Source organism: Equus caballus, chromosome 16 (assembly GCF_041296265.1).
Source record: "Equus caballus isolate H_3958 breed thoroughbred chromosome 16, TB-T2T, whole genome shotgun sequence".
In the NCBI taxonomy this organism is placed as follows: domain Eukaryota; kingdom Metazoa; phylum Chordata; class Mammalia; order Perissodactyla; family Equidae; genus Equus; species Equus caballus.
Genome location: NC_091699.1, coordinates 41,454,930 through 41,479,684, shown reverse-complemented (window position 1 = coordinate 41,479,684; position 24,755 = coordinate 41,454,930). Strand labels below are relative to the sequence as shown.

At 43.7% G+C, this 24,755-nt stretch overlaps 1 protein-coding gene across 15 annotated transcripts in view; it reads left to right on the top strand.

Moving 5' to 3' along the window:
• PXK (PX domain containing serine/threonine kinase like) overlaps positions 1 to 24,755 on the top strand; it is a 68,423-nt gene that overhangs the window by 251 nt on the left and 43,417 nt on the right. For all 15 annotated transcript variants that reach the window (XM_023620183.2, XM_023620184.2, XM_023620182.2 and 12 more), the window contains exons 2-3: positions 21,567 to 21,617; positions 23,525 to 23,572. In XM_023620183.2, coding sequence (XP_023475951.1) covers positions 21,567 to 21,617; positions 23,525 to 23,572 — 99 coding nt within the window. The remainder of the gene's footprint in view (positions 1 to 21,566; positions 21,618 to 23,524; positions 23,573 to 24,755) is intronic.

Below are 24,755 nucleotides of genomic sequence, written 5' to 3'. Positions count from 1 at the left end.
CGGGCGGCGCGGGGGGCCCGGGCCGCAGCGGGCTGAGGGCGGCGGGCGCGGGCCGGCAGGGGCCCCCCGGGCGGGGACCGGGGCAGAGGTCGGTGGCCCAGGGCGGGAGTGCTCTGGCGTGGCGGTGGTTCTGGGTGAGGGCCCCCGGGGCCCAGGCGATCGCTGAGGTCCGGAGGGATGGAGGGTGGGAGCCGCAGCTCCCTGGGCCGAAGGTGGGGATCTCAGCCCCCAGGGCCAAGGACTGGGAGGGTCTCGGTGGTGCCCTGGAAGGGGACTGAATTGGGGGAGGTGTTGGATTCTCGGGCCCACCTTGGGTCGGCGGAGTAGAAAGATCAGTCTGGACCCTCTCCTCCACTTCTGCCCCCTCCACCCCTCTCCTCCTCCTGGGGCTGCGGAGTTTCCCTCCTTTCAGCTGGGGATCTGAGTAGTGGGGATAAGGGTGTGCCGGGCCAAATGGAAATATGACTTTAGAGCCGACTTGTTGGGATAGCAGAAGGAAAGGGGCTGGGATCTGCAGCCCCAATTCTAGGTCAGCTGCTTGGCCGAGGCACGAGGAAATGGTGAGAGAGGCGTCCGGGGTCTTGCTGAGGCAGATGTATGAGTGTGTTCCTTCCCTCCTCACCTGTTCTTGAGCGGGCAGCGGTAGCATTCGAGTTTAAAATCCACTGGAGTAGCATAAAGGAGTAATAGGTCCTGATAGTAAACACAGGCAGAGTTCATTTCTGTTCCATATACTGTCTTTTATGGGTCTTTAAAACCATGGTAGTTTTCATTTGCCTGTACCTTTTTTTGAAAAGCACGCTATGCACTATAATTTACAAGCAATAAACCCAGGAACCAGCAAAAAAACAGGAGCTGCCCGCCAGTGGGACTTTGGGAAGTAATGAATGGGGAAAGAGAGATTCCTTACATTGTCATGTTTTGTTAGGTCACCAAATCAGATTCCAGCTCAGAGGCTTGTTTGTTTACCATTGCAGTGTGTTTGGGGTTCATCCTCTGGAGGCTAAAGCCCCACAATAGCCTTCTGTTTCTGTTTTTGTTCGAGCTGTTCTGGGGACTTCAAAGAGACCTTTTATTCTGTTGTATTAAAAGTGGGACTTTTTTTGAACCTCAGTTTCCTCTTCCGACAGCCATCCTTTGTAGGGCTTGGATTGTTCAAAGTGTTCACTTCCAATTAGGAAAATGATTATATTTTTTAAAAGTTCATTTTATTTTATTGTGCATATCTTTAATCCTGTTCTGCAGACTTGTGGGAAGGCACTGTATAGGACAGGATTTGTTAAACCCTTTGTAATTTGTGCCTAAGGGAGTATAGGTTAAGGGTTGAACTTTAGGGCAGGGAGTCAAGAATAAATTCTGCTGTTAAATTAGATTTTTGACTTGACTGTTGGCAAGTAAATCTTATAACTTTTCAGGGAGTGGGTGGAGTCTTTTAGGTTTATTTTGTATTGAAAGAGAGAGATGCTTATAAATGCTCACAGACCGCTTCTTCCAGAAATCATTCCATGATGGCCACTGCCCCAAGCCATGTGCTCACCTCCACCTTAACCTTAATCAGTTTATGCTGTAATTACTTCTTTAGTTTTTCTCCCTACCAGGCTGTGAGAAGAGGGACACTTCTTACTTATTTTTGGGTCCTAGTCCCTGGCATCTGATAGGATTTCATGTGTTTGTTGAATGAATAAATAAATAAATTGCAACCTTACTTTGCCTCTTTTTCTGTTTGTGTAAAATAGTAGTGATGAAAATTGAAACAATGTGGCATCTGAGGCATTAAGTTAAGGGGCCATTGCTTCAGCAAGGTGGTGAACTATGTAATAAAATTCCGTTTTTGTTGCAGAGCTTTTCTTTAAGAAATAAAGTAAAATAATTTAGGGTAGAGAATGGCAGCTCCTATAATGATGACTGAACGCAAGAGACAGTGACTCACAGGAGACCCACAGAAGCACATGTGTTGTAGTAAAAAAATGTAGCGTTGTCTTGCATAATTTTTGACTCTTCTGTGTTCTTCTCATTTTAGCTGTAAACTCTTAGACAGAAATGTTGCATCAGCCCTGAACTTTATTAGAATATCATATGCTGATGCAAACTTTTTGGACTATTAGTGCCTCATGAGTAAGTCCCTTTAAAACTGGAAGTGTTGGAAATTATTTTGGAAAGAAGTAGTTGTTAAGGGTGGTATATAGAAGAAAAAGGCATTGTTTTCTATTGGGAAGATTGAAGGTGGCTTTCCAGCTTGTTAGCAGAAGGGAGATGGTATCCCAAAAAATCAGAGGGCTGTCCTCCCTTTGAAATGCTGAATCTCTAGAAAGTTGCTCCTTGGCTGTAGGACAGAAACCTACAGAGAGAGTGTATAGTAGACAGCCTTTGGGTTGGAAGAGGCAAGACCTTCATATGGGTTTGGGTTGATGCCTCCTAGTCACGTGACATTGGTTGGGTAAGTTACTTAACCTTTTTGATGTTTAGTTTCGTCATCTGTATATGGGAATAGTAAATGCCTGCCCTGCCTGCCTCCCACAGTTGTTAGGAAGATCAAATGAAATAATCTTTATGAAGTATTTGTAAAGTGCATTCCTTCCTTCTTCCGTCTGTTCACTCCCTGGCAACATATATCCAAAGGGTTAAACACATTGAGGCGTTATTATTGCAAGTAAGCTAATTTCTGTCCATAGTTCCCTTTCATTTATCAAGGTTGTTTACTCTTGGGAAACAGAATTTATGGCAGAAAATTTTAGGTTACGTATCATTTAGGATGTATGGACTTGGGAAGGAAAAATGCTGTGGATTGGAAAGTACAGGTGCCAGAGGGTTGAAGAGAACACAAGGTCACTACCAGAAAGCTATATTGGGATAAGTGACTGGCAGAAAGGGCACAGGTTGGTAGGTGATTCTGTGCCTGACTGTGGTTTGAATGATTTTATTTTCATTTTTATGGAGCACAATGAATTTAGCTTCAGGAAATAGACCAGGCTTCTGCTGCAAGGAAATGAAGCTCTCACAAAATCAGAAAGGATAGTCCTTAGGGAGAGGATGCTTTGGGTGTAGGGCAGGAGGAAAGGGAAGGCTTTTCCAAACAAAAGGAATTCTGCTCAAAAGCCACACAGGTGAATTGTGGGAAAGTTTAGGAAGACTAAGAGAGAAGACAAGGGAACCATATAAGTTCTTGGCTACATGAAAGGGAAAACTTTTAAAGGCAATGGGCTGAAAAAATGCTTACCTAGCTGAAACAGAAACCAGAGGAAATGGACAGTTTTGGAGAAGGTTGTTATCAAATATGCATATCTTACTTTGCTGGCCAGTATGCTGTGGTGTGATAGCTCTTAATCTCGGTTTTGTCCTTTTTGAATATTTTTCTGTGAGGTTCAGCCACATCAGGACCCATTTACTCTGCATTTGGTGCATTTTGTTCTTGAGAAACAAAAGATAGTTTTAGTGATATTTGATGCATAACAGAGAACACTTAATCTGGAAAAGATAATATTACATGTTAAGATCTGTACTGAAAATGGATCTCTCCTTGAACCTTTGACTTTTGGAAACTGCATTCCTGCACAGTTTATTTATTCAACAATAATCATTCATTCAACAAAAATGTGTTGAGTGCCTACTACGTGCCAGGTACATGCTAGAAATGTGGTGGGGAACTAGTTATTTTTTGGAGGCCAAGAGGTACTCTCCTATTTATTCACATAATGTTAGTTTGGGGACTGCATGCAGAGTAATAGGAGTCTTCTTGGAAAGTTGTTTTTTTTTTTTTTTTGCTAACAGCTTTATATAACGCACATGGCATACAATTTACCCATTTAAGGTATACAACTCACTGGCTTTTAGTATATTCACAAAGTTGTGTATCTATTATCATAACCAATTTTAGAACATTTTCATTACCCATAATAGAAGCCCTGAATCCTTTAGCTGTCACGCTAGAAAGTTTTATAACATTGCAGGATGCTAAATGCAGGACATATTCTAAGCACAAGTTCTTTAGCTCTTTGGGTCCAACTCCTTTAAGGATCTCATCGGAGGGACAGATTCTCCATAAACGCTCATACCTGTGTGTTGATGACCTCTCGGAACCTCACTGACTTGAAGCTTTGCTCTTGGGCTGTGGATCTTAGGGTAAGAATCAGTGTTGGAAAAATGTTAAAAACCGTAAACCTAGAGAATTACTTATTTTAGTTGGTGAGATCTGTGCATCTAAAAAATGCTCTACACTACCATATATTCCCTACTTTAAGAAAACCCAATATTTAGAACAATAGATGAATTACGTCCTGTTAGTGTGAAAAAAATCGCTCTAGGTTGCAGCGTGCCTAGGGCACTGAGGTGTGTGTGCCTAGATGACTAATTAGACAGGGTGGCACAGGGGAGGGCAAAGGGCTCTGTGCCGGAAAGCAGGGTGCTGGAGCCTTAGCCACGGTTCCGCCTGCTTCTGGCAGCACCTCTGTTTATGGTGTCTAAACAGGCTGCCCACATTTCTTTGACATGGCTCATCAGAAACCAGTCATTTCTCCTCACTAATTCAGTTGAAGCTTTTTTACAGTGGTGGGAGGAGGGAATGAATGAAGTGTTATAGTATGGGAGAATCCTGCATCTGAAATGCCGGAGACCACCCATAGGGGCAAAGTAGGGGCAAAGGGAAAGCGGTGTTGTTCATCCAGGGCCTTCCTTTGAGCCTGCCCTTCCCCCAAGTGACAAGTGATTCCCCAGGAGGGACTCAGGGCACTTCAGTCCTGCATGCTTTCCTCTTTGCAGAAGCAGAGGGAAATGGAGCCGGAAATGGGCCTATTCACACCAGACCTCTCACATCGGGCCAAGGGTCTGGCCAGAGCACAGGGAGTGGCTAGGGGCACATGGCCATGCTCTAGGCATCTCTACACATGACCACGTGATCACCACATTCACTAGCAGCCTTGTGTGTGTTTATTCCACAGGCACTTCTCAAGCTCCGGCCCACTGGTGGGCACTGTCAGGATGCGGTGGGGGGCAGGCCTGCTCAAGGACCTCTCAGACTGCTGCTCTTAGCGGGGAGGGTCTGTGAAGGGAGGGCAGCCCTCTGCCCTTCCCACTCCTTCGATGGTAAGGGCCACAGGGACAGCTCGCTGTGCCTCTGGCCATGTCTTTCTCTTTGAGGGTCTTTTTTTTCCTCTATGTCCTGCCTTTCATGTCTGTCTGTTGTTATTTTGATTCCATTTCAAACTAGCGCAGTCCCTGGCACACAGATGGTAAGCATTCAGTAAATATTTGTTGAATAAGTGAATTTGTTGAATGCAGTTATTTGAGCACAGCTTAGGAAACCCTTCCTGGACTGCTACCTACCGTCTTACCTACCACTCTGGATATGATTTTACCTCCTCTGAAATCCCCAGTCAGCTTTATTTGTCTCAAGCATTTTGCACACCTATTATTTCTTACTACCCCGTTTTCTGTTTGTTATCCTCCCCCTTGAACACAGGTGAAACTGAATAACTTGAGAGGGATAATGCCTTAATGACCTTGGACAAATTGCTTAATCTCTCCAGTTTCTTCATCTGTAAAGTGGAGATAGTAAGAGTATGTTAGGGCTGCTGTGAAGATTAACTGAGCACACAGGGAGCATTTTGAGCAGTCAGCGCGTAAGTGTCACCGTATTGTTGTAGTTTATTACCTCTGTATTTGCCAGAGCACCAGTAACTTTTTAGGCACTCAAGTATATTGAATGGAAAAAGGAAAATTATTTACTTAAAAGTTAGTTTCACCAACTCTGACTACTTTGCTAACAAATGGCCAAACGACCAGTGATGTCTCAAAGAGCAACTGCCCCCCTTCTTTTTATTTCTGTTTTACCTTGGAGGAACACATTTTGACAGCCAGGCTCAGGGAGATGCAGCACAAGGTTTCCTTACAGGCCTGCCTGGCAGCAGAACTGGCTATCGGTGTTCAAAGGCAGCAGAAGAGGTGGAAGAAGCAAGTGGACAGGCCACGGGGCTCAGCCACTGAACTGGCAGATGAGTTCCTGGAGGCCAGGCCTGAAGGGAGGATGCCCCTGGCAAATGCCCATTTCAGCTCCTCACATCCCAGCTTTTGTTCATCACCGGAGGAATCCCAACATCAGTCCACACACATTTGACCTCTGGCAGCGGGGTGAAAAAGTAAAATAGAAGGCCCTCTGCTTTGTTCTTTCCCCTGTCACTTCCCCTGCCAAGTGACCACACTGACTGACAAGGGGCTGGGCAGCTGCTGTCTGCAGAGCCCTGCTTCCTGAGAGATGCGCTTGTATTCTGTACAGCCCCACTGACTTCCTTTCCCTTAAGTGGAGTGTGCCAGTCATCAGGCTGTGGGTGCGTCTCCTGAGACTAGGTGCAGTTCACTCTGTGAAGCGCTCAGTTTCCGCCTTGTCAGAAATCCTCTAAGGTGCTGGAATAATAGCAGCGACTGACTTATGAAGAGTCTTCTGTGTGCCAGGCACTGTGCTGTGTATTAAGATAAAAAGATGAATGAAACAGGGTGCTTCCATCCTGGCTGAGGTGGCAGATGCATAAACCAAAGGTGAAGTAAGGTCCTGGAAGTGCCAGTTGGCCTGGGAGCAGTGAGGGAAGAGTGGGAGTGGCCCCACCCAGGTCCTCCCGGGAAATGAGGGAAGGCTAACAGCCTTTCGGAGAACGCTTCTAAATCAGCACTCCCCAGGCGTCTTTTAACTTGCAAACTCCTTTCATGGTAATACTGAATTGTAAAAACCCCCTCTGGAAGTGATTTGAAATTCAAAAAAATATTTTATTAAGATTAGTACAGGGGCCAGCCCTGTGGCAGAGTGGTTAAGTTCGCATGCACCGCTGCGGTGGCCCAGGGTTTCGCTGGTCGAATCCTGGGTGCAGACATGGCAGTGATCATCAGGCCATGCTGACACGGCATCCCACTTGCCATAACCACAAGGACACACAAGTAAGAATATACAACTATGTACCGGGGGGCTTTGGTGAGAAAAAGGAAAAAAATTTTTTAAAAATCTTAAAAAAAATAAAAAGATTAGTACATTATTACAAATTATATTGATGTTTGGGATCAGAATTATTACACTGGTTTCTGAAATATTAGAGATAATAAGAATTATGATAAGATGAATACAACTTAAGGCACTGATAAAGAGCATCTTCAGACAGTGTGCTCAACTACCAATTATGTGATGATTTTCACTTCCTGTATCTCTCGCTAACTTCTCCCTAACTCGTATGTGCCTTTGGCATTCTTTAAGCCTGCCTTTAGTCATGGTCCATGATGAGTGTAAAGGAAACCATGTATGACTAAGAACAAAATCAGTTAAAAAGCTGTGTAATGGTCAAAACCATGATAAACCAACTAAATCACGAACACACTCACCTGATCTCCGTGGCCCCTCCCATGCTTCCTGTGTGCCCAGTTGGAGACTCTTAGTCTGTTCTGATTTAAAGGGGGAAAATATTTAAATAATTGTTTTTTTTTAAGATTTTATTTTTTCCTTTTTCTCCCCAAAGCCCCCCTGGTCATAGTTGTGTATATTTTTAGTTGTGAGTCCTTCTAGTTGTGGCGTGTGGGACGCCGCCTCACCATGGCCTGATGAGTGGTGCCATGTCCGCGCCCAGGATCCGAACCAGCGAACCCTGGGCCTTCAAAGCAGAGCGTGCGAACTTAACCATTTGGCCACGGGGCCGGCCCCAAATAATTGTTTTATTGACTAAGTTTTTAAAAAGTGGAAGTAGAAACAGAAGCCTTATAGCCTTTAACACATAAATCCTGAAACACCTTCCAGAGCCCCTCGTTGTTTATCCTGTTCTCAACTGTTCCTAACCCACCATAAAGATCTCGGTTTAAAAAACTAAAGAATGACTAGCTGTGTTCTCTAAGGCCAGGCTGCATTTGCAGGCTTCAGGGGTTCGTTGGTTCATTCAGCAGATACTGCTGTGTGTATGCCCCTCTGTTTCTGGCACCTTCTAGGCAATGGGAAGGCAGGTCTAAGCAAGGTGGAGTTAGTCCCTACCTTCATTTGTTCATTCATTCCAAAAGGATTTATTGTGGAGGATTCTGGTTTGGGATGAAAGATGGAAAAGGGAAACTGGAGCCAATTGTGGGACGCCTTGGAAGCCAGGCTAAGGGATCTGAACAGCAGTGAGGGGACTTGAACAGATATGTGGCATATGAAAGTGGTATTTTAGAAAGCTTCATTTTCTGGCGATGTGCAAGGTTTGGTAAGGAAGGGGAGAGGAGAGTCCAGGGTGATTATGAAGCAGTGAAGTCAGAAAGGCCACATCTCAGGTCAGTGGCAGGAGAGAGAGAAGGAGGGGAGAGAGGGAGGAACATAACAGGAAGAGTCTGCTGGGTAGAGGCCTTGAGGGAAACAGAGGCACCAGAAATGATCAAAGAAATAGTACAAGGTAGGGGCCAGCCCTGCGGCCTAGTGTTGAGTTCACACACTCTGCTTTGGTGGCCCAGGGTTTCGCTGGTTTGGATCCTGGGTGTGGACTAGCACCGCTCATCAGGCCATGCTGAGGCAGTGTCCCACATGGCAGAACCAGAAGGACCTACAACTTGAATATGCAGCTATGTACTGGGGGCTTTGGGGAGAAGAAGGAAAAAAACGGAGATTGGCAACAGATGTTAGCTCAGGTGCCAATCCTTAGAAAAAAGAAACAGTACAAGGTAAATGAGGGGTGGCTGGTCTTCCCAGGAAGATGGTGAGTCTAAGTTTGGTTTTAGACATTTTGAGTAATACTCAAAGGGCAGGGGTACTTGTCATGATAACAGCAAATATTGTTTAAGCACTTATGATGTGCTGAGCCTTCTGCTAAGTACTTTATCTTACTTATTCTCTCTCTCTGCCAGCTTTGTTGAAGTATAATTTATATGCAGTTATTCACCAATTTTATGTATACAATTTGATAAGTTTTGACAAATGTGTACACCCATGTAACCACCGTGTAACATTTTCATCACTCTAAATACTTTCCTGATTTGCTAAATACTACTGATTTGCTTCCTGTTACTATGGTTTTACCTTTCCTAGAGTGTCATATATAAATGGAATCTTACGGGATATAGTCTTTTGTGTCTGGCTTCTTTCACTTAGCATAAAGCTTTGAGATTCTTCCATGTTGTTGCATGTTTCTTTTTATTGCTGAGTACTATTCTACCGTATGGATGTGCCACAGTTTCTTATCCATTCACCAGCTGGTAGACCTTTGGGTTGTTTCCAGTTTGGGGCTGTTATGAATAGAGCTGCTGTGAACATTTGGGTAGAAGTCTTTGTGTAGATATATTTTCATTTCTCTTGGGCAAATACCTCAGAATAGAATTGCTGAGTCATACGGTAAGTGTATATTTAACTTTATAAGAAATTGCCAAACTCTTCTAGGTTCTCATTTGATCCTTATAACAACTCTGAATTGAGTTTGTTATTATCCTCATTTTTCAGCTGGAAGAAAATGAGGTGCAGAGAGGGTAAGTAACTTGCTCCAGGACACAGGGCTAGGGGCAGCAGAATGAAGGATTGGAGGATGCCAGTGGACTTGGAATGAAGGAGATTCCAGCTGGGAGCTGTCCCCAACCTGATCTGTTATTAGTGCCCGCAGAGCAGTGGGCCTGTCTGATGGCTCCACTAAGCCTAGGCCCAGACGAGGACAAGTTGGGGTCCTCCCCTGAACCACAGAACCAGACACTGATCTGGGTGATCATTTTGTCAGTTTTCCCATCCTGGCTGTATAGGAGCAGAGATAATTCAACCCACTATATTCAAAATGTTATCATTTCAACAGGTAATTGGTATGAAAATTATTAATATATCTTACATTCTTTTTGTCATATAAAGTTTTTGAAATCCGGTGTGTATTTTACAATTATAGCATATCTCAATTTGGACCAGTCACATTTCAGGTGTTCAGTAACCACATATTGCTTGTGGCCACTATATTGGACAGCACAGATATAGACATTAAAAATAATATCCAGAAGTATGGTTACTAATATGGAAAGAGATTCCTGTTAAGTGGAAAAAAAGCAAGTCATAACACTGTTTACTCTGCTTACCTTTTCATAAATATCTATGTTTATATCTGCAAATAGTCTATAACTGTACTGTTCAGAACTGTAGCCACTAGAATACTTTAATAAAATTAAAAATTCAGCCCCTGAGTCACCCTAGCCACATGTGCATAGTGGCTGCTATACTGGACGTTACTGCCTTAGGTCATTACTCTCTTCAAACTGCTGAACCAGTTGAGAAAGGCTGAGCTAGAGAGTAGGAGTTTCTAGCCCTGCGACCAGGGGGGGCTTTGTGACCACTGAGATCCAGAGCCTCCGCAGTTTTTAAAGGTGAAGCTCAGGAAAGAAGTGCATTTATTGTGCAGCTGTTGTTAGTGTTTAATAGGAACATAGTGTGGAAGCAAATCAGCTAGTCAAAGACCCTGTTCTCTTTTGGTACAACCAAAATTAATTGCCACTCAAATTGCTGAGTACTCCGTAAATCCGATGTCCATTTTAGTCATGTTCTTATAAAATGCTCCTGTATGCTTCTTCAGAACCTCCCTAATGTTCATAGTGGGGCTTGTTGAACACTGGGAAGAGAAAATAGTTTTCTCATCTGCACACAGCTTCTGTGCGGTGCCCAGATTACATTCAGCCCAGATTTACAGACAGCAGTTTGTGTAGGTGTTATAGGAGGTGGGTTCAAAGTGCAGGGATAGTAAAATCAGGACACTGAGTTCTGCAGGTGTATTTAACTCACGTTACCCAGGCCTGGGTTCTCCCTACTCTGCCCCTCACTCTCTCCTGGTTTCTTCCTGACTCGGTGGACTGGTTCTGCCTGTTCAGCTGACTTCTGTTCATCAAAATGAGAGGGCATATGACGGGAAAGCATTCCTAAGGCCATAAGGTCATACAACTGGGTCAGCTGGCCTGGGGTGGAGTCTATTCTCATCACTTAACTAGCTGTTTGCCCTTGTGTAAGGCATCTACCTCTCTGAGCCTGGGGGTTCTTGTAAAAGAGATGGTGACACTGCCTCCAAGTGCTGCTGGGAGCTGGACTAAGCCGAGGAACAGAAGGGGCTGACTAAGTGCTCCATAAACCCAGCGTTATTACCTTCAGCTCGGAAGAGATATATGGCAGCATGGTGTGTGTAGTCACTTTCATGGTTGGTTCTGAATTGGACCTGGCGTCTGAGGGGAACATAGCGACATTTTTAGGCTAGGTAGGATAAATTTATTTGTAGCGAACCCTCTGTTATCCTTAGTGATGGACTATAAATTATTAAAACCAGTAGGCACTCCACTAGCTTGAGTTCAACTCCTTGTTTCAAGCTTCTTTCCTACCAAATGCTTTACCCCCCCCATACAAATGGAAGAGTTCATTTGTTTGACTTTCATCTTCTGTTTTCCCAGTCTCCCCAGCACAGTAAAAGTGCTAATGAGTTGTAAAATGACCAACAGTTCCCTTGCCAAAGGAAGAAGGGTGATAGCTTGCATTTATCATCGATGACACACTGTGCTCTTATCCAAGCTCAGATCACCTCAATCCTTATCTTATCCCTCAGGATCCCTTATTTTAAAGTAGCGTGTTTTAAATTACATGTGTAGCAAACAGAGAAGCTTTAAAAAATTGTTTTTCCTGATTATAAAAGTAATATATGGTCACTGAAGATAACCTGAAAAGCATAGAAAAAAATAGCTAAGAGAATTTAAACCTCACATAATTTCACCTCCAGAGACAACTACTGTTAATATTTGGTGTAGTTCCCTCTACTTGTCGATGTTATCACAGAATTTTTTATCCTTTTTTAATATTTAACATTATAGCATGTGCCTTTTCCTCTGTAATGGAAAATTCTTTAATATATCCTTTTAAAGGCTTGTGTATTCTTCCACTATTTGGATAAACCATAAGTAACTCATCCATTCTCTTATTGTTATATCCAGGTTGTTTTAGAGGGAGGCTTTCTGATTGGCCCTCTTTAAAAGTAGGCACAGGGGCCGGCTGGGTGGCACAGTGGTTAAGTGTGCATGTTCCGCTTCACCTGCCCGGGTTTCGCCGCTTTGGATCCCGGGTGCAGATATGGCACCGCTTGGCACGCCATGCTGTGGTAGGTGTCCCACATATAAAAAAGTAGAGGAAGCTGGGCATGGATGTTAGCTCAGGGCTAATCTTCCTCAAAAAAAAAAAAAACGTAGGCACAGAAGCTGGGACAGTAGAGGCTGGAGGGAAGGTACTCCCTGTTAGGAATCAGAGACTGATAAAATTGTTTCCCATGTTCAAAGAGAATGGCTGCTTTTTATTTTTCCATCGGTGTCCTTAATAGTGCTGCTGCTTTCTCCTGTGTGTGCTGATTAAAGCCGTGCAATATTCGCCTGCAGACACCTTGTGTTTGGTATTTTCTTAGCTAACTAAGTTACAAAGCTGGTTGTGGTGCTGGATGCTCTAAATATATGATGTCATCTGATATTCACCACAATCCTGTTGGAAAGGTATGATTTTGCAGATAAACTGAGGCTCAGAGGCTTGGGGAAATTAGATCACAAAATAGTAAGTGGCAGTTGGGCTTTGAATCACTGCCTCTGTGAATGGGTCTCCCCACCCCCACACTTGTGGTTGTGGTATGGGGGAGGGGTGGCACATTGTGGTTGATCATCAGACGGTGACCAGCTCCTCCTTCAAGCTCCAGAAGGACGCCCAGTGGCCTGTCTTTAGGGCAATAACAAATGGGGGTAGGTAGAGAAGCGGCCCGGGAGGAGGAGCACTTCAGCCCTAGCAGGTGCTCAGGTTGGTACCAAGAGAAGGTGTGACGGCTGAGGATTTGGCCACCTTAGATACCAGAGCCCACATAAAAATCATTATTTCCAACTAGATCAGAGTTTGTGCGTTTAATCGTTCTTTCTAGCCAGTTAAACATGTCATGGTTCTCTGAGATTATGTTCACTGTATCCATTTCTATACTTCTAGGACATCAGCCCAAGAGGTGTAGGATTATTGAACCAAGTGAAGGTTGTATTTTCATTTAAATTACTATTTAATTGAATCTAAGATTTTTGAGGGTTTTTTTTGTTTTGTTTTGTTTCGCTTTGATGTAACCTGGAATTGCTGGGTTCCCATCTTGGCAAATTATGTAATTTGCTTTGGCGTCACTTAGGGGTCATTGTACTATAGAATGCTACAGGAACTGCTATTTAAAATGCCGCATCCATCCTGTAGTCATGTTTGAGGTCAAAAGGATTTCTGATGCCGCTTTGCAGTATTTCTCGTAGCTGGAACACTGGCTGTCTTTGAAGTCGGCGTGGAGACTAGCGCCCCGGCAGGGCAGGAGACCGGCCGCAGAGGAGAGCGTGGACTTCAAGAGGCCCTGAGAGAGAAGCATGCGCAGTACCGCGGCTGCGTCTCCCTGCGGGAGTCAAACTGTGTTTGTGATGCGTTCCTTGTCCCTTCTGTGAACACCGTCGCAACTGGAGAATTTGTTTTGCATAAAGTTAAAGCACGCGGTTCTATGATTCAGTCAGTTGGATGTTAAATGAAATTTATTTCCGTTGGTTGAAAAGGAGATACACTTGGCTTCCCTCGCGGGCGCAAATTTAGGTTAAGATGGTGGTGCTTCTTACATGCCTTTTAAAACCTATAATGCTTTCATTTGTCTGCAGGCAGGTTTTGCACATTATTGCACAAAAATTGAAATAAAACAAAGGTATGTTCCAGCCCTGAAATTCTGTGGATAGGGGCCAGCGGTGGCGCAGTGCTTAAGTTCGCACGTTCCTCTTTGGCGGCCCGGGGTTCGCTAGTTCGGATCCTGGGTGCGGACATGGCACGGCTTGGCAAGCCATGCTGTGGTAGGCATCCCACATATAAAGTAGAGGAAGATGGGCACGGATGTTAGCTCAGGGCCAGTCTTCCCCAGAAAAACAGAGGAGGATTGGCAGTAGTTAGCTCAGGGCTAATCTTTCTCAAAAAAAAAAAAAAAAGAAAAGAAAATCTGTGGATGAAACAGTGATAAATATTTAGCAGAACAAGGAGTGATCATGAATTCTAAGTGAAATATTAAGGACTGTAAGCAGCCAGGCTGGTGACCATGAGCTGAGCAGAAGTCCTACAACTGTGAGAATTTCCCCAGAAACCTTCCTGTCCTTCAGGGTGATTCTGCCCATTCAGCGTGGGCTGCAGCTTTTGTGCTGTGTGATACTGTGGGTTGAATGTCGATTTTATAGAGGGATGCTAAGTCTGAGGGCCTGAGAGATCAGGTGGACGTTTTCTGGAGAGTGCTGTTTGCCTTCACCTAGATGTTAGTGCACATGAAAAAGAGCAACATGCTTCCTCCTTCCCAAAGGTGCAAGCAGTCAGTCAACAAATACTCCTCAACAGTGTTTGCTGGGCTTCTGCTATTGGCCTGATGTTGTGCTGGGTGCTAGAAATGTGTGATTCTAGTCCTTGAAGAACTTAATCCAGTTGGAGAGATCCCAGCTCCCCAAATGGACAGACATGGGACAGAAATAGCAGTAACGTGACTAAAAAGCTGAGCTTCCTAGTTTTGAATAGATCGAACAGCAAAGGAGGGGAGTAAGGAGGGGTGTTTAGGATAGAAAGAGTCTGACTGGAAAGGAGGGTTTGAGTAGAAAGAAAGGTGGAGGAAGAACATAGAAGCTAGGCTAAGGAGTTTGGGTTTTATCCTGTGGCCAGTGGGAGCCCTGGAAGGTTCCTAAGCAGGGAAGCAGCGCCCTGTTGAATCAAGGTCACTTGTGTTCAGCATTCTTTACAGGCCTTCCTTTGAAGGAAAAGTGCCAGGAGGAAGCAGGCTGGGGAATGAACCCAGAGGAGTGGTGTAGCTAGTGGGCGCTAGAGACAAACAGACCTGGCCTCTTATCCTAGACCCACCAGTCTCTAGTCAAGGCATTTATCCCTTCAGAGACTCATTTCCCCCAGCTGTAAAATGAGGGTAATGGTCTTCCTTGCTCACCTCGAAGGGCCATTAGCAGATCGGCTGAGTGGTGCCAATGGAGGCCCCCACTACAGGGCCCAGAGTGGGAGATCCCTAGAGGGCTCAGGTTGGGTACATATTATACCCAAGAAGACAAGAGCTGAATCCTTAGGAAGAGGCAGGGAGGGATGAGGTGGGGGTAGAGGAGACTGTGACGATTGGTGGATGCTTGGTTCATTGGTTTCTTTCCTCTCATGACAGGGTTTTTATTTTTTGTAGTGTGAGGCTACTTCCTTTTTAAGAGTTTTTAGAACCATAATTCTTGCCCCTGGCTGCACATTAGAATCACGTGGGGAACCTTTAAGACCCACTAATGTCTGTGCCCCAGCCCAGACATGGGAAACCAGAATCTCTGGGTGTAAGCATAAGTATCTTTTAAAAAAGTTCTCTAGTTGATTCTAGAATGCAGCAGGGTTGGGACCCTTGACTTTAGAGGTAGAGATATGGGAACATTGGCAGGTGTCTGTAAAATACCAGCTACCCTTGTTTTTCTGTACTGTGAGTCTCAGAGTAAATCTGCCAGCTGTGCCTAAAGGGAAGAGAGAAGAATTACTTGAGTTAGGCTGGTTTGAAGGTTTGCTTAAGTTTTAACTTTAGCTCCTTTAACACGTTTCTTTCAAAGAGCTTTGCATTTGTAGCCTCACTAAAGTAATTTGGCGCCAGACAGATTCAAAATAAGTTTTCCTAAAATCTCATCAAACCAAGGCATCTTTGAATACCAGCTATTGTGCAGTGAAACTTAAATACCTTTTTGGAAACTCAGGAAACACAAAATGAGGATACTGCCTTGGAAAAAGCCTGTGTTGGAAGCATTAATCAATAGTTATGGAAGTGATGGCCCCTACCCCGGCACCCTCAGGATAAGGGCCAATAGGTCTGCATCATTAGGGGTGAACCACTTGAATTCCACGGACGAGTGAGGACCTCCATCTTTCAGGGCTGCAGAAAGAGCCGGGCCTAGACCGTCCCCAGGTCACTGGGGGTCGCCAGCCATGCGGGGCAGGTTGGAAGGTCTGAGGAATTGGCGGCTCGGGTTCTGCTTCCCAATCAGCTACGTTGCAGCTGTGCGACCTTGGACAGCTCATTTCATTTTGCTGAGTCGAGCTGAGCTCTCCTACCCTCTAGGCAGCTATGAGGATTGAATGAAAAGTGTTGAGTAAGGGGCTTAGCAAAGTTCCTGGCACAAGATCAGCGCTCATTTTACGTTAATTCACTCTTCTCTTCCCTCGCTTGGGTCAGAAATCACGTGGTCCTGGTGCCTTTCCAGTTTGAAGAACTTCAGCCCCAGACCACACTGACTTGCCAAAATGCCCACATGCTGGGGCTTGACAGGCAGCCACCCTGCCCCTCCAAGATAAGGGTGTGGTGTCCTGAGGAGGATCAGGAAGTAGAGGGCCCTTTGGGGAAGTGGCGGCAGATGGCAGGCTTTGGTGGCAGGCGTAGCTCCATGTGACTCAGGGCTGCCCTGCAGGTCTCTTAGCTCCCCCTCCCATGCCTGCTGGGCCTTGGTGGTTTGTCATCTGTTTTATACACACTGCAGGTTCTGTTCCACATCAGGGAGGGTGGTAAAGATGGAAACGATTCACTGGAGGATTCTGGGCTGCTGACTCCAGCTCAGGAGGTAGAGGCCTGATTTCAAATGTCAGGTTTCTGCTGGTCTCCAGGGCACTCTTCTCTCTGCTTTAATAAGAGCTACAGCCTGGCTGCAAGCAGTAGACAGCCTGGGCCTCTCTCTTCTAGATGTCAGTAGCACGTGCCCCTCCCCGTGACAACGAAAGATGTCTCTAGACATTGCCGAATGTCCTCTGGGCAAGAATCACCCTCTTTGGAGAACACTGACCTAAACATAAAGAGTGTCTTGGCAGAAACATTAATTAGGTTGCCGTTTTGGGATATCAACAGTCTGACATCAGGACCCAGGCACTGTCTTGTAGCTACTGCTTCTCTTCTGCCAAATGCTTTTCCCAGACATTATTGTGTGCTATTTTATAGGCAAGTTAAAAAAAAAAACGTGTCTACATAGGGAAGCAATGGAGTCAACTCTTGTTCGGAGTCATATTCCCAGCGTGAATGAAGCACAGGGGTGGGAACTGAGAACTACTTAGTTGATGTTTACAATTGGCAGCAGCATCTTTGTAAAGCACAGGTCCACACTTTAAGCTCAGAGTATATAAAGCAGGACAGCAAATGTTTACTTAGCACCTACCAAGTGCCCAACATTGAGCTGGAATTTTTAAAATTAATATTATTAGTCTGATAAATCATAGTGAAGCAGTGGATGCCCAAAGTGATTTTTTAAAAAAATATTTTATTATTATTTGTGATTATGCACACATTACTTTGTGTTTGTTTTTCTTTTAAGATTTTATTTTTCCTTTTTCTCCCAAAGCCCCCTGGTACATAGTTGTGTATTTTTAGTTGTGGGTCCTTCTAGTTGTGGCATGTGGGATGCCACCTCAGCATGGCCTGATGAGCGGTGCCATGTCTGCACCCAGGATTTGAACCGGCGAAACCCCCGGCTGCCGAAGCGGCCACGGGGCCGGCCCCTGAAGTGATTTTTGAGAATTAACATTTCCCCCCACCTTTAGACATCAAAAAGCTAGTCTATGCGTACTTGTTTGGAATTACTCAATTATATGTGCTGATTTCAGCTCTACTATAAGAATGCAAAAGCTCCGAAAATTTGCTGGTAAGACAACCCTGAAAAGAGAAGAAAATTTCAAAGCTAAAAGACTGATCCCAAATTATAGTAATGTCAGATGTTTTTAGCATTTTATCTTTGCCTATTCAGAAACAGTTGTATTAAGCATATTGCTTGAGAGATTTGCTACACTACACAAATCAGTTTTGAATTTTTTGTGTGTGTGTGTGAGGAATATTGTGGAGCTAACATCTGTGCCAATCTTCCTCTATTTTGTATGTGGGATGCTGCCACAGCATGGCCTGATGAGTGGTGTGTAGGTCTGCGCCTGGGATCCGAACCTGTGAACCCTGGGCTACCAAAGTGGAGTGTGCAAACTTAGCCACTGTACCACTGGGCCGGCCCCTTGAAATATTTATTTATAACTCCATATGAAATCAACTAAGCATGGTGCCAGGTACATAGCTGAGTCACTTATAATTGAGCGGATATTGTTGAATGTACCATCCTTGATATTTTCCAGAGGAGGCAGAAGTTCCTGCTTATGTGGACTTCATCTGTACTTTGCCAAATAAACAGAATGGAAATGATTGATAGTGTAGTAAAATCTATTTTAAAATCCAGTTACCATGTTAACAATGCTTATTTGGCTTTATTTTCTAAGTAACCTATTCAAATCAGAATTAATTCAGTAGAAAGGATTCTTTGAGTACTGTGTTGATAAGAGTAATGACTTATGAGTAATGAAGATATTAAAACAGTTCTGATCATTTGAGGAAAGATGTTAACGTTCTTTAAATGATTTAATCTGTGCCTTCGGCATAACTCTCAGTGCATATAACCAGAAGGCTGGACTAGGCCTGTGTTTCTTGCTTCCTTATTAGTAAGATTCCCTGGGGAGGCTGTTAAAACTTCTAATTCCTGGGTTCGTAGCCTAGAGATTCTGACTCAGCAAGTCTGGTACAAGGCCTGGGAATGTGTATTTTTAACACCTCCTCTTCTCTCAGTCATTTTTAGCATCAGGCAGGTTGGGGTCACTGGATTTGGCACTGTGGGAAATGGCATGGGCACGTATCTATTTTACCTTTTCACTTCTTTTCTTAGTCAGGGCCTTCTATAGCTGACTCTGCGTACGAAATGTAAACTTTGAACACTAAAAATCGTGGATCTGTGTCTTCTGACTGCTGCCAGAATGCCTGTGTTTAAACTTTTTATTTGAGACAATTATAGATTCACATCGCAGTTCTAAGAAATCATGCAGAGATCCCGTATATTCATTACTCAATTTCTCTCAATGGTAGCATCTTGCTAAACGATAGTAGAACGTCACAACCGGGACGTTAACTTTGATACATTCAAGTTACAGAACATTTCCATCAATCCAAGGATCTCTCATGTCCTAGTCTGTTCGGGCTACCGTAACAACTTACCATCAACTGGGTGGCTTATAAACAACAGAAGTTTATTTCTCACAGTGCTGGATTCAGGAAATCCAAGATCAAGATGGCAGCATAGTCACCTTCTGGTGAGGGTCCTCTTCCTGGTTCGGCACCTTCTCAAAGCATCTTCACGTGGTTGAAGGGGCAAGGGATCCCTCTGGGGTCTCTTTTATAAGGGCACTAATCCCATTCATGAGGGCCTCACCCTCGTGACCTAAGTACCTCCCAAAGGCCCCACCTTCTAACACCCTGTCTTTGGGGGTTAGGATTTCAACATAGGTATTTTGAAGTGACACAAACATTCAAACCATAGCAGCTCACTTTGCCCTTCTATAGCCACACCAACTTCCCTCCCACACTCACCCTACTATCCCAGCCTTAACTGTTCTCCATATCTGTAATTTTGACATTTCATGAATGTTGTATAAATGGAGTCATACAGTATATAATCTTTTGGGATTGGCTTTCTCACTCAGCATAATTCTCTAGAGGTTCATCCAAGTTGTTGTGTGAATAGTTTACTCCTTTTTGTTGCTAAGTAGTACTCTATGGTATTGATGTAGCAAAGTTTAACTATTCATCTGTTGAAGGACATCTGGCTTATTTCTACTTTTGGGTGATTATTACTAAAGCTGCTATGAACATATGATAGTTGCATGTTTAGTTTTTTAAAGAACTGCCAAACTGTATTTCAGAGTGGCTGTACCATTTTACGTTCCCACCAGCAATGCATGAGTGATCCAGTTTCTCTGCATCCTAGCCAGCAATTGGTGTTATCATTATTTTTTATTTTAACCATTCTGATACATGTATAGTGATATCTCGTGGTCCTAATTTGCACTGCCTTGATGACTAGTAATGTTGAACATCTTTTCATGTGCTTATTTGCCATCTGTATATCCTCTTGAAAAGAATGTATACTCTGTTGTTGGATGGAGCATTCTATAAATGCTAATTAAATTAAATCTGTTGGTCGATGATATTATTAAGTTCTGTATCCTTACTGGTTTTCTGTTTAGTTGTTCTATTAATTGCTGAGAGAGGGGTGTGGAAGTCTCCAACTATAATCATGGATTCGTCTATTTCTCCTTTCAATTCTAGCAGTTTTTGCTTTACATATTTTGCAGCTCTGGTGTTCGATGCATACACATTTAAGATTGCTGAGTCTTGCTGGTAGATGATCCTTTTAGCCTTATGTGATGTTCCTCTCTGTTCCTGGTTATTTTCTTTGCTCTGAAGTTTACTTTATCTGATATTTTCACTTTTTAAAAATTTTTTTTTTTCCTTTTTCTTCCCAAAGCCCCTTGGTACATAGCTGTATATTCTTAGTTGTGGGTCCTTCTAGTTGTGGCATATGGGATGCTGCCTCAGCATGGCTTTGTGGGGGCCTGGAATTGGCCACCTCAAGATATGTCTCTTTGGCATGATGATTATTTGAGGCTGGTTACTTTGCAGACAGGAAAGCAACTGAAAAGTAGAATTTACTTACCCTTTTTAAGAGACATTTACATTGTAAAGGAAATCTCCATCTGTAAAGATATCTCCCTCTCTGTACCAGGAAGAAGGGGAGATGACCTTATCTCTAGAAACTCTTAATCAATGGGGAAGGCAAGGACTTAAATCTGCATTTGTTTATTGTGCTTGTCTGGTAACCTCCTGTAACTGACTCCCCCCACCCCCAACATCCTCCTTTGTCTTCAGCTGGATATGATATTTAGGGTGGTGGTTTCAGCCATGTATACATTGACAAATAGAAATGGCAAGCAATAGGATATATTGGAGTACATGGGGAAGCCATTTGGTGTAAACCTAATTTGGCCTGACTTTGCTTTTTTCCAAAAGGGCCTGACTGGCCATTGAGTATGCATTGTCTATCTGCTTTAAACATTTACTATGGCAAGAACAAATGGCCTTAAGATAAAGTCGTCCCCCCCCCCCCCGACTTGGCATTTCCTTAAGGATAAGCATCTTTCCTTAGGCTAGGAACTGATTGCTGCACTCACCTTTGACCACCCAGCTTGAGCCAACAGACCTGCCACCCAGCTGTGTTCACCGAGACAGCAGACCTATCTGCTGTTTCCATCAATCGCTGTGCTGACAGAGCAGTCTCTCGACTATTGTAAAAGGGACATTTCAATCCTATGTGAAATATCCTGTTTGGGGGTATATAACCACTCTGTGCACCCCACTTCTTCAGTGCCCTTTCTTCCTTTGGGAAGAAAGGCCCCGGGCCATGGTCCTCATAAAGCTTTGTTTAATTTTCTCCTGCTATTCTGTCTCATGTGAATTTAATTCATTCTCCAGCCAGAAGAACCCAGAGAGGGTAGAGGAAATGTCTTCCTCCCCTACAGCCTGATGAGCGGTGTCATGTCCGCACCCAGGATTCGAACTGGCGAAACCCTGGGCCGCCACAGCGGAGTGCGCGAACTTAATCACTCAGTCACAGGGCTGGCCGCTGATATTTTCACTTTTTTTGATCCTCTGATTTGGGTGTTTTATAATTGAGGCTCTTTTCCCCCTCTTTTTTAGGAGTATATCATTCGGGTTCAAAGAGGAATTTCTGTAGAAAACAGCTGGCAGGTAAGCATTTTTTGTCATTAGAAAAATGTTACAAATGTTTAAACAAAATTCTGACTTGGGGCATCTAAAAATCTGGAAAAATCAGAACATGCATAAATAGAAAACATATTTATCTTAGATATAAACCTTTAGTTTTAACACATGTATTATAAAAGGCTTTTCTGTTCCCAGTTGTTTGGTTAAATTCACGTATGATGTTACCATGGAGAGTATCTAGAAATTTGTTCTCTAGCTCCACCCAGAGTAAGGTAGCATAGGCAAATTATTTGTTTTGTTCCTGGACATTCAAACCTCCTCTCCTGCAGCTACGGTTTGGGTGGAGGAGGTTAGAGTTCAGCCTAGCAGGTGGAAAGGGATACAGTGCCTGGACATTATGCAGTTCAGGCCACTGCATTTCATGGACTCCCAAGTCCACTCATGGGCAATTTCTAGTGCCAGTTCCCTCATGGACTCTGGGGGAGGGTCTTCCTGCAGCTCCAGGTTCTGCTTTCCTTGGTGGTGGCCTCAGAGACAAAAAACTTTCTGGATAGATCAAGAGGTCCTTCCAGTCCCAGTGGACTTGCAGAGGGTGGTTGAATTCTGCACAGGGGCATTTCTTCCCTGTGTTAGTAACTATCAGTAACCCCTTCCTCTCCCGTCTTCTGAAAATCTGACCTTGTTCTTCACAGCCCAGCTTCCACCTTACCTCTCATCCTAAGCAGTCTTTGATCACAGTGACCCACGCTTTATCTTTTCTCTGCCTCCAATTTCAAACTGCTTTTTGTTTGAGTAATTATAACATTTAACATCTATTTGAGCACTTATGAAGTGTTAGGCACTGGTTCAAGCAGGTTAATTCACTTAACTCTTTAGAAACAGTTCTATGTGATAGTATTAGTCTCATTTTACATTCAAGAGGTAAGAAACTGGTCCAACGTCACGCTCCAATCAGTGACAGAACGAGGCTGGAATTCCTCTAGTCTCTGTGGTTACCCACTGTGCTACCTTTTGCTCTTTTGTACTTCTCAGGAATGGCCTTACATTTAAATTTTCAATATATATTTGACAAGCAGGGCCAACAGCAATGTCCTACCAGAAAAGTCAACCCTTGATGCAGGTTTTTAGATCGAATGCCTTAGAATCCTGGGCGATACTTAACAAAAATGTGGACTTTTGGGCCCCATCATGGCCCTACTGAATTAGATTCTCTGTGAGTGGACTCCTAGATGATCTCCAGGTAATTCTGCACACTAACATTTAAGAATCATCAATAAAGGTTTAAGTTAAACTATTTAAAAGCAAAATAATTTCCTTGCCCAGAGCCTGAAGAGCTCGTAGAATTTGGCTATGGCCTAATCAATGGCATCAACATAACTGAAAAAGAATGTGTAGACGGTGGAAGGTGGGCTGTGTGCCAAGGCGGGAAATGTGGGAAATCAGGGAGAAGTGTGGCCACTCCGCCTGCAGGTTCAGCCCGGTCTCCAGGTGGAGGGATCGCAGCTGGGGGAAGTTTTATCCCGGGCAAGGATGAAATGGCCTCAAATTCTCTGCCTTCTTTTCCTTTGATTTCATATTCTGTAAAACTTTTTTTTTGGGTAAATCATTAATTCATCTTTCCAAGTGCCTGGTTAATAAGAAAGATCTTTAAAGGGCTATTTGTCTTGAAAACAAATACATCATCATTCTCTCTTACCTGTTGGCGTCTTGTGAGTTTGGCTGGCATTAACCAGTTTCCCATGGTCCAGCCAGCTCTGGGGCACTGCTGGGTCTGTTTTCTGACCCTGTCAAGTTAAGCAGGTTAAACAGCAGGTGTATGAGCCCTACCATCCTTAGTGCAGGTGCCTCTAGAATGCCAATAAATGTTAAATAAGGAAATGAAAAGGGATGGTCTTTGCTGAATCCAAACACTACTGTCTTGTCTTTTACAGATCATTAGGAGATATAGTGACTTTGATTTGCTGAACAACAGCTTGCAGGTAAATATTTTATTTTATTTTATTATTATTTTTTAAAATTTTTATTGAGTTAATAAGTTACAATCTTGTGAAATTTCAGTTGTACATTATTGTTTGTCAGTTGTGTTGTAGGTGCACCCCTTCACCCTTTGTGCCCACCCCCCACCCCACCTTTCCCCTGGTAGCCACTAATCTGTTCTCTTTGTCTACATTTTTTTTTTTTTTAAAGATTTTATTTTTTCCTTTTTCTCCCCAAAGCCCCCCCGGTACACAGTTGTATATTCTTCATTGTGGGTCCTTCTAGTTGTGGTATGTGGGACGCTGCCTCAGCGTGGTTTGATGAGCAGTGTCATGTCCGCGCCCAGGATTCGAACCAACGAAAACACTGGGCCGCCTGCAGTGGAGCGCGCGAACTTAACCACTCGGCCACGGGGCCAGCCCCTCTTTGTCTACATTTTTAAATTTCTCATATGAATGGAGTCATACAGAGATTGTCCTTCTCTATCTGGCTTATTTCACTTAACGTAATTCCCTCAAGGTCCATCCATGTTGTTGCAAATGGGACGATTTTGCTCTTTTTTATGGCTGAGTAGTATTCCATTGTGTGTGTGTGTGTGTGTGTGTGTGTGCATATATATATATATATATATATATATATATACACACACCACATCTTCTTTATCCAATCATCTGTTGATGGGCACTTAGGTTGCTTCCACGTCTTGGCTATTGTAAATGATGCTGCAATGAACATTGGGGTTCATAGGACTTTTGGAATTGCTGACTTCAAGCTCTTTGGATAGATACCCAATAGTGGGATAGCTGGGTCGTATGGTAGTTCTATTTTTAATTTTTTGAGGAATCTCCATACTGTTTTCCATAGTGGCTGCACCAGTTTGCTTTCCCACCAGCAGTATATGAGGGTTCCTTTTTCTCCACAACCTCTCCAACATTTGTTACTATTAGTTTTAGATATTTTTGTCATTCTAATGGGTGTAAGGTGATATCTTAGTGTAGTTTTGATTTGCATTTCCCTGATGATCAGCCATGTTGAACATCTTTTCATGTGCTTATTGGCCATCCGTATATCTTCTTTGGAGAAATGCCTGTTCATGTCTCCTGCCCATTTTTTGATTGGGTTGTTTGATTTTTTGTTGTTGAGTTGTATGAGTTCTTTATATGCAGGTAAACATTTTAAAACACT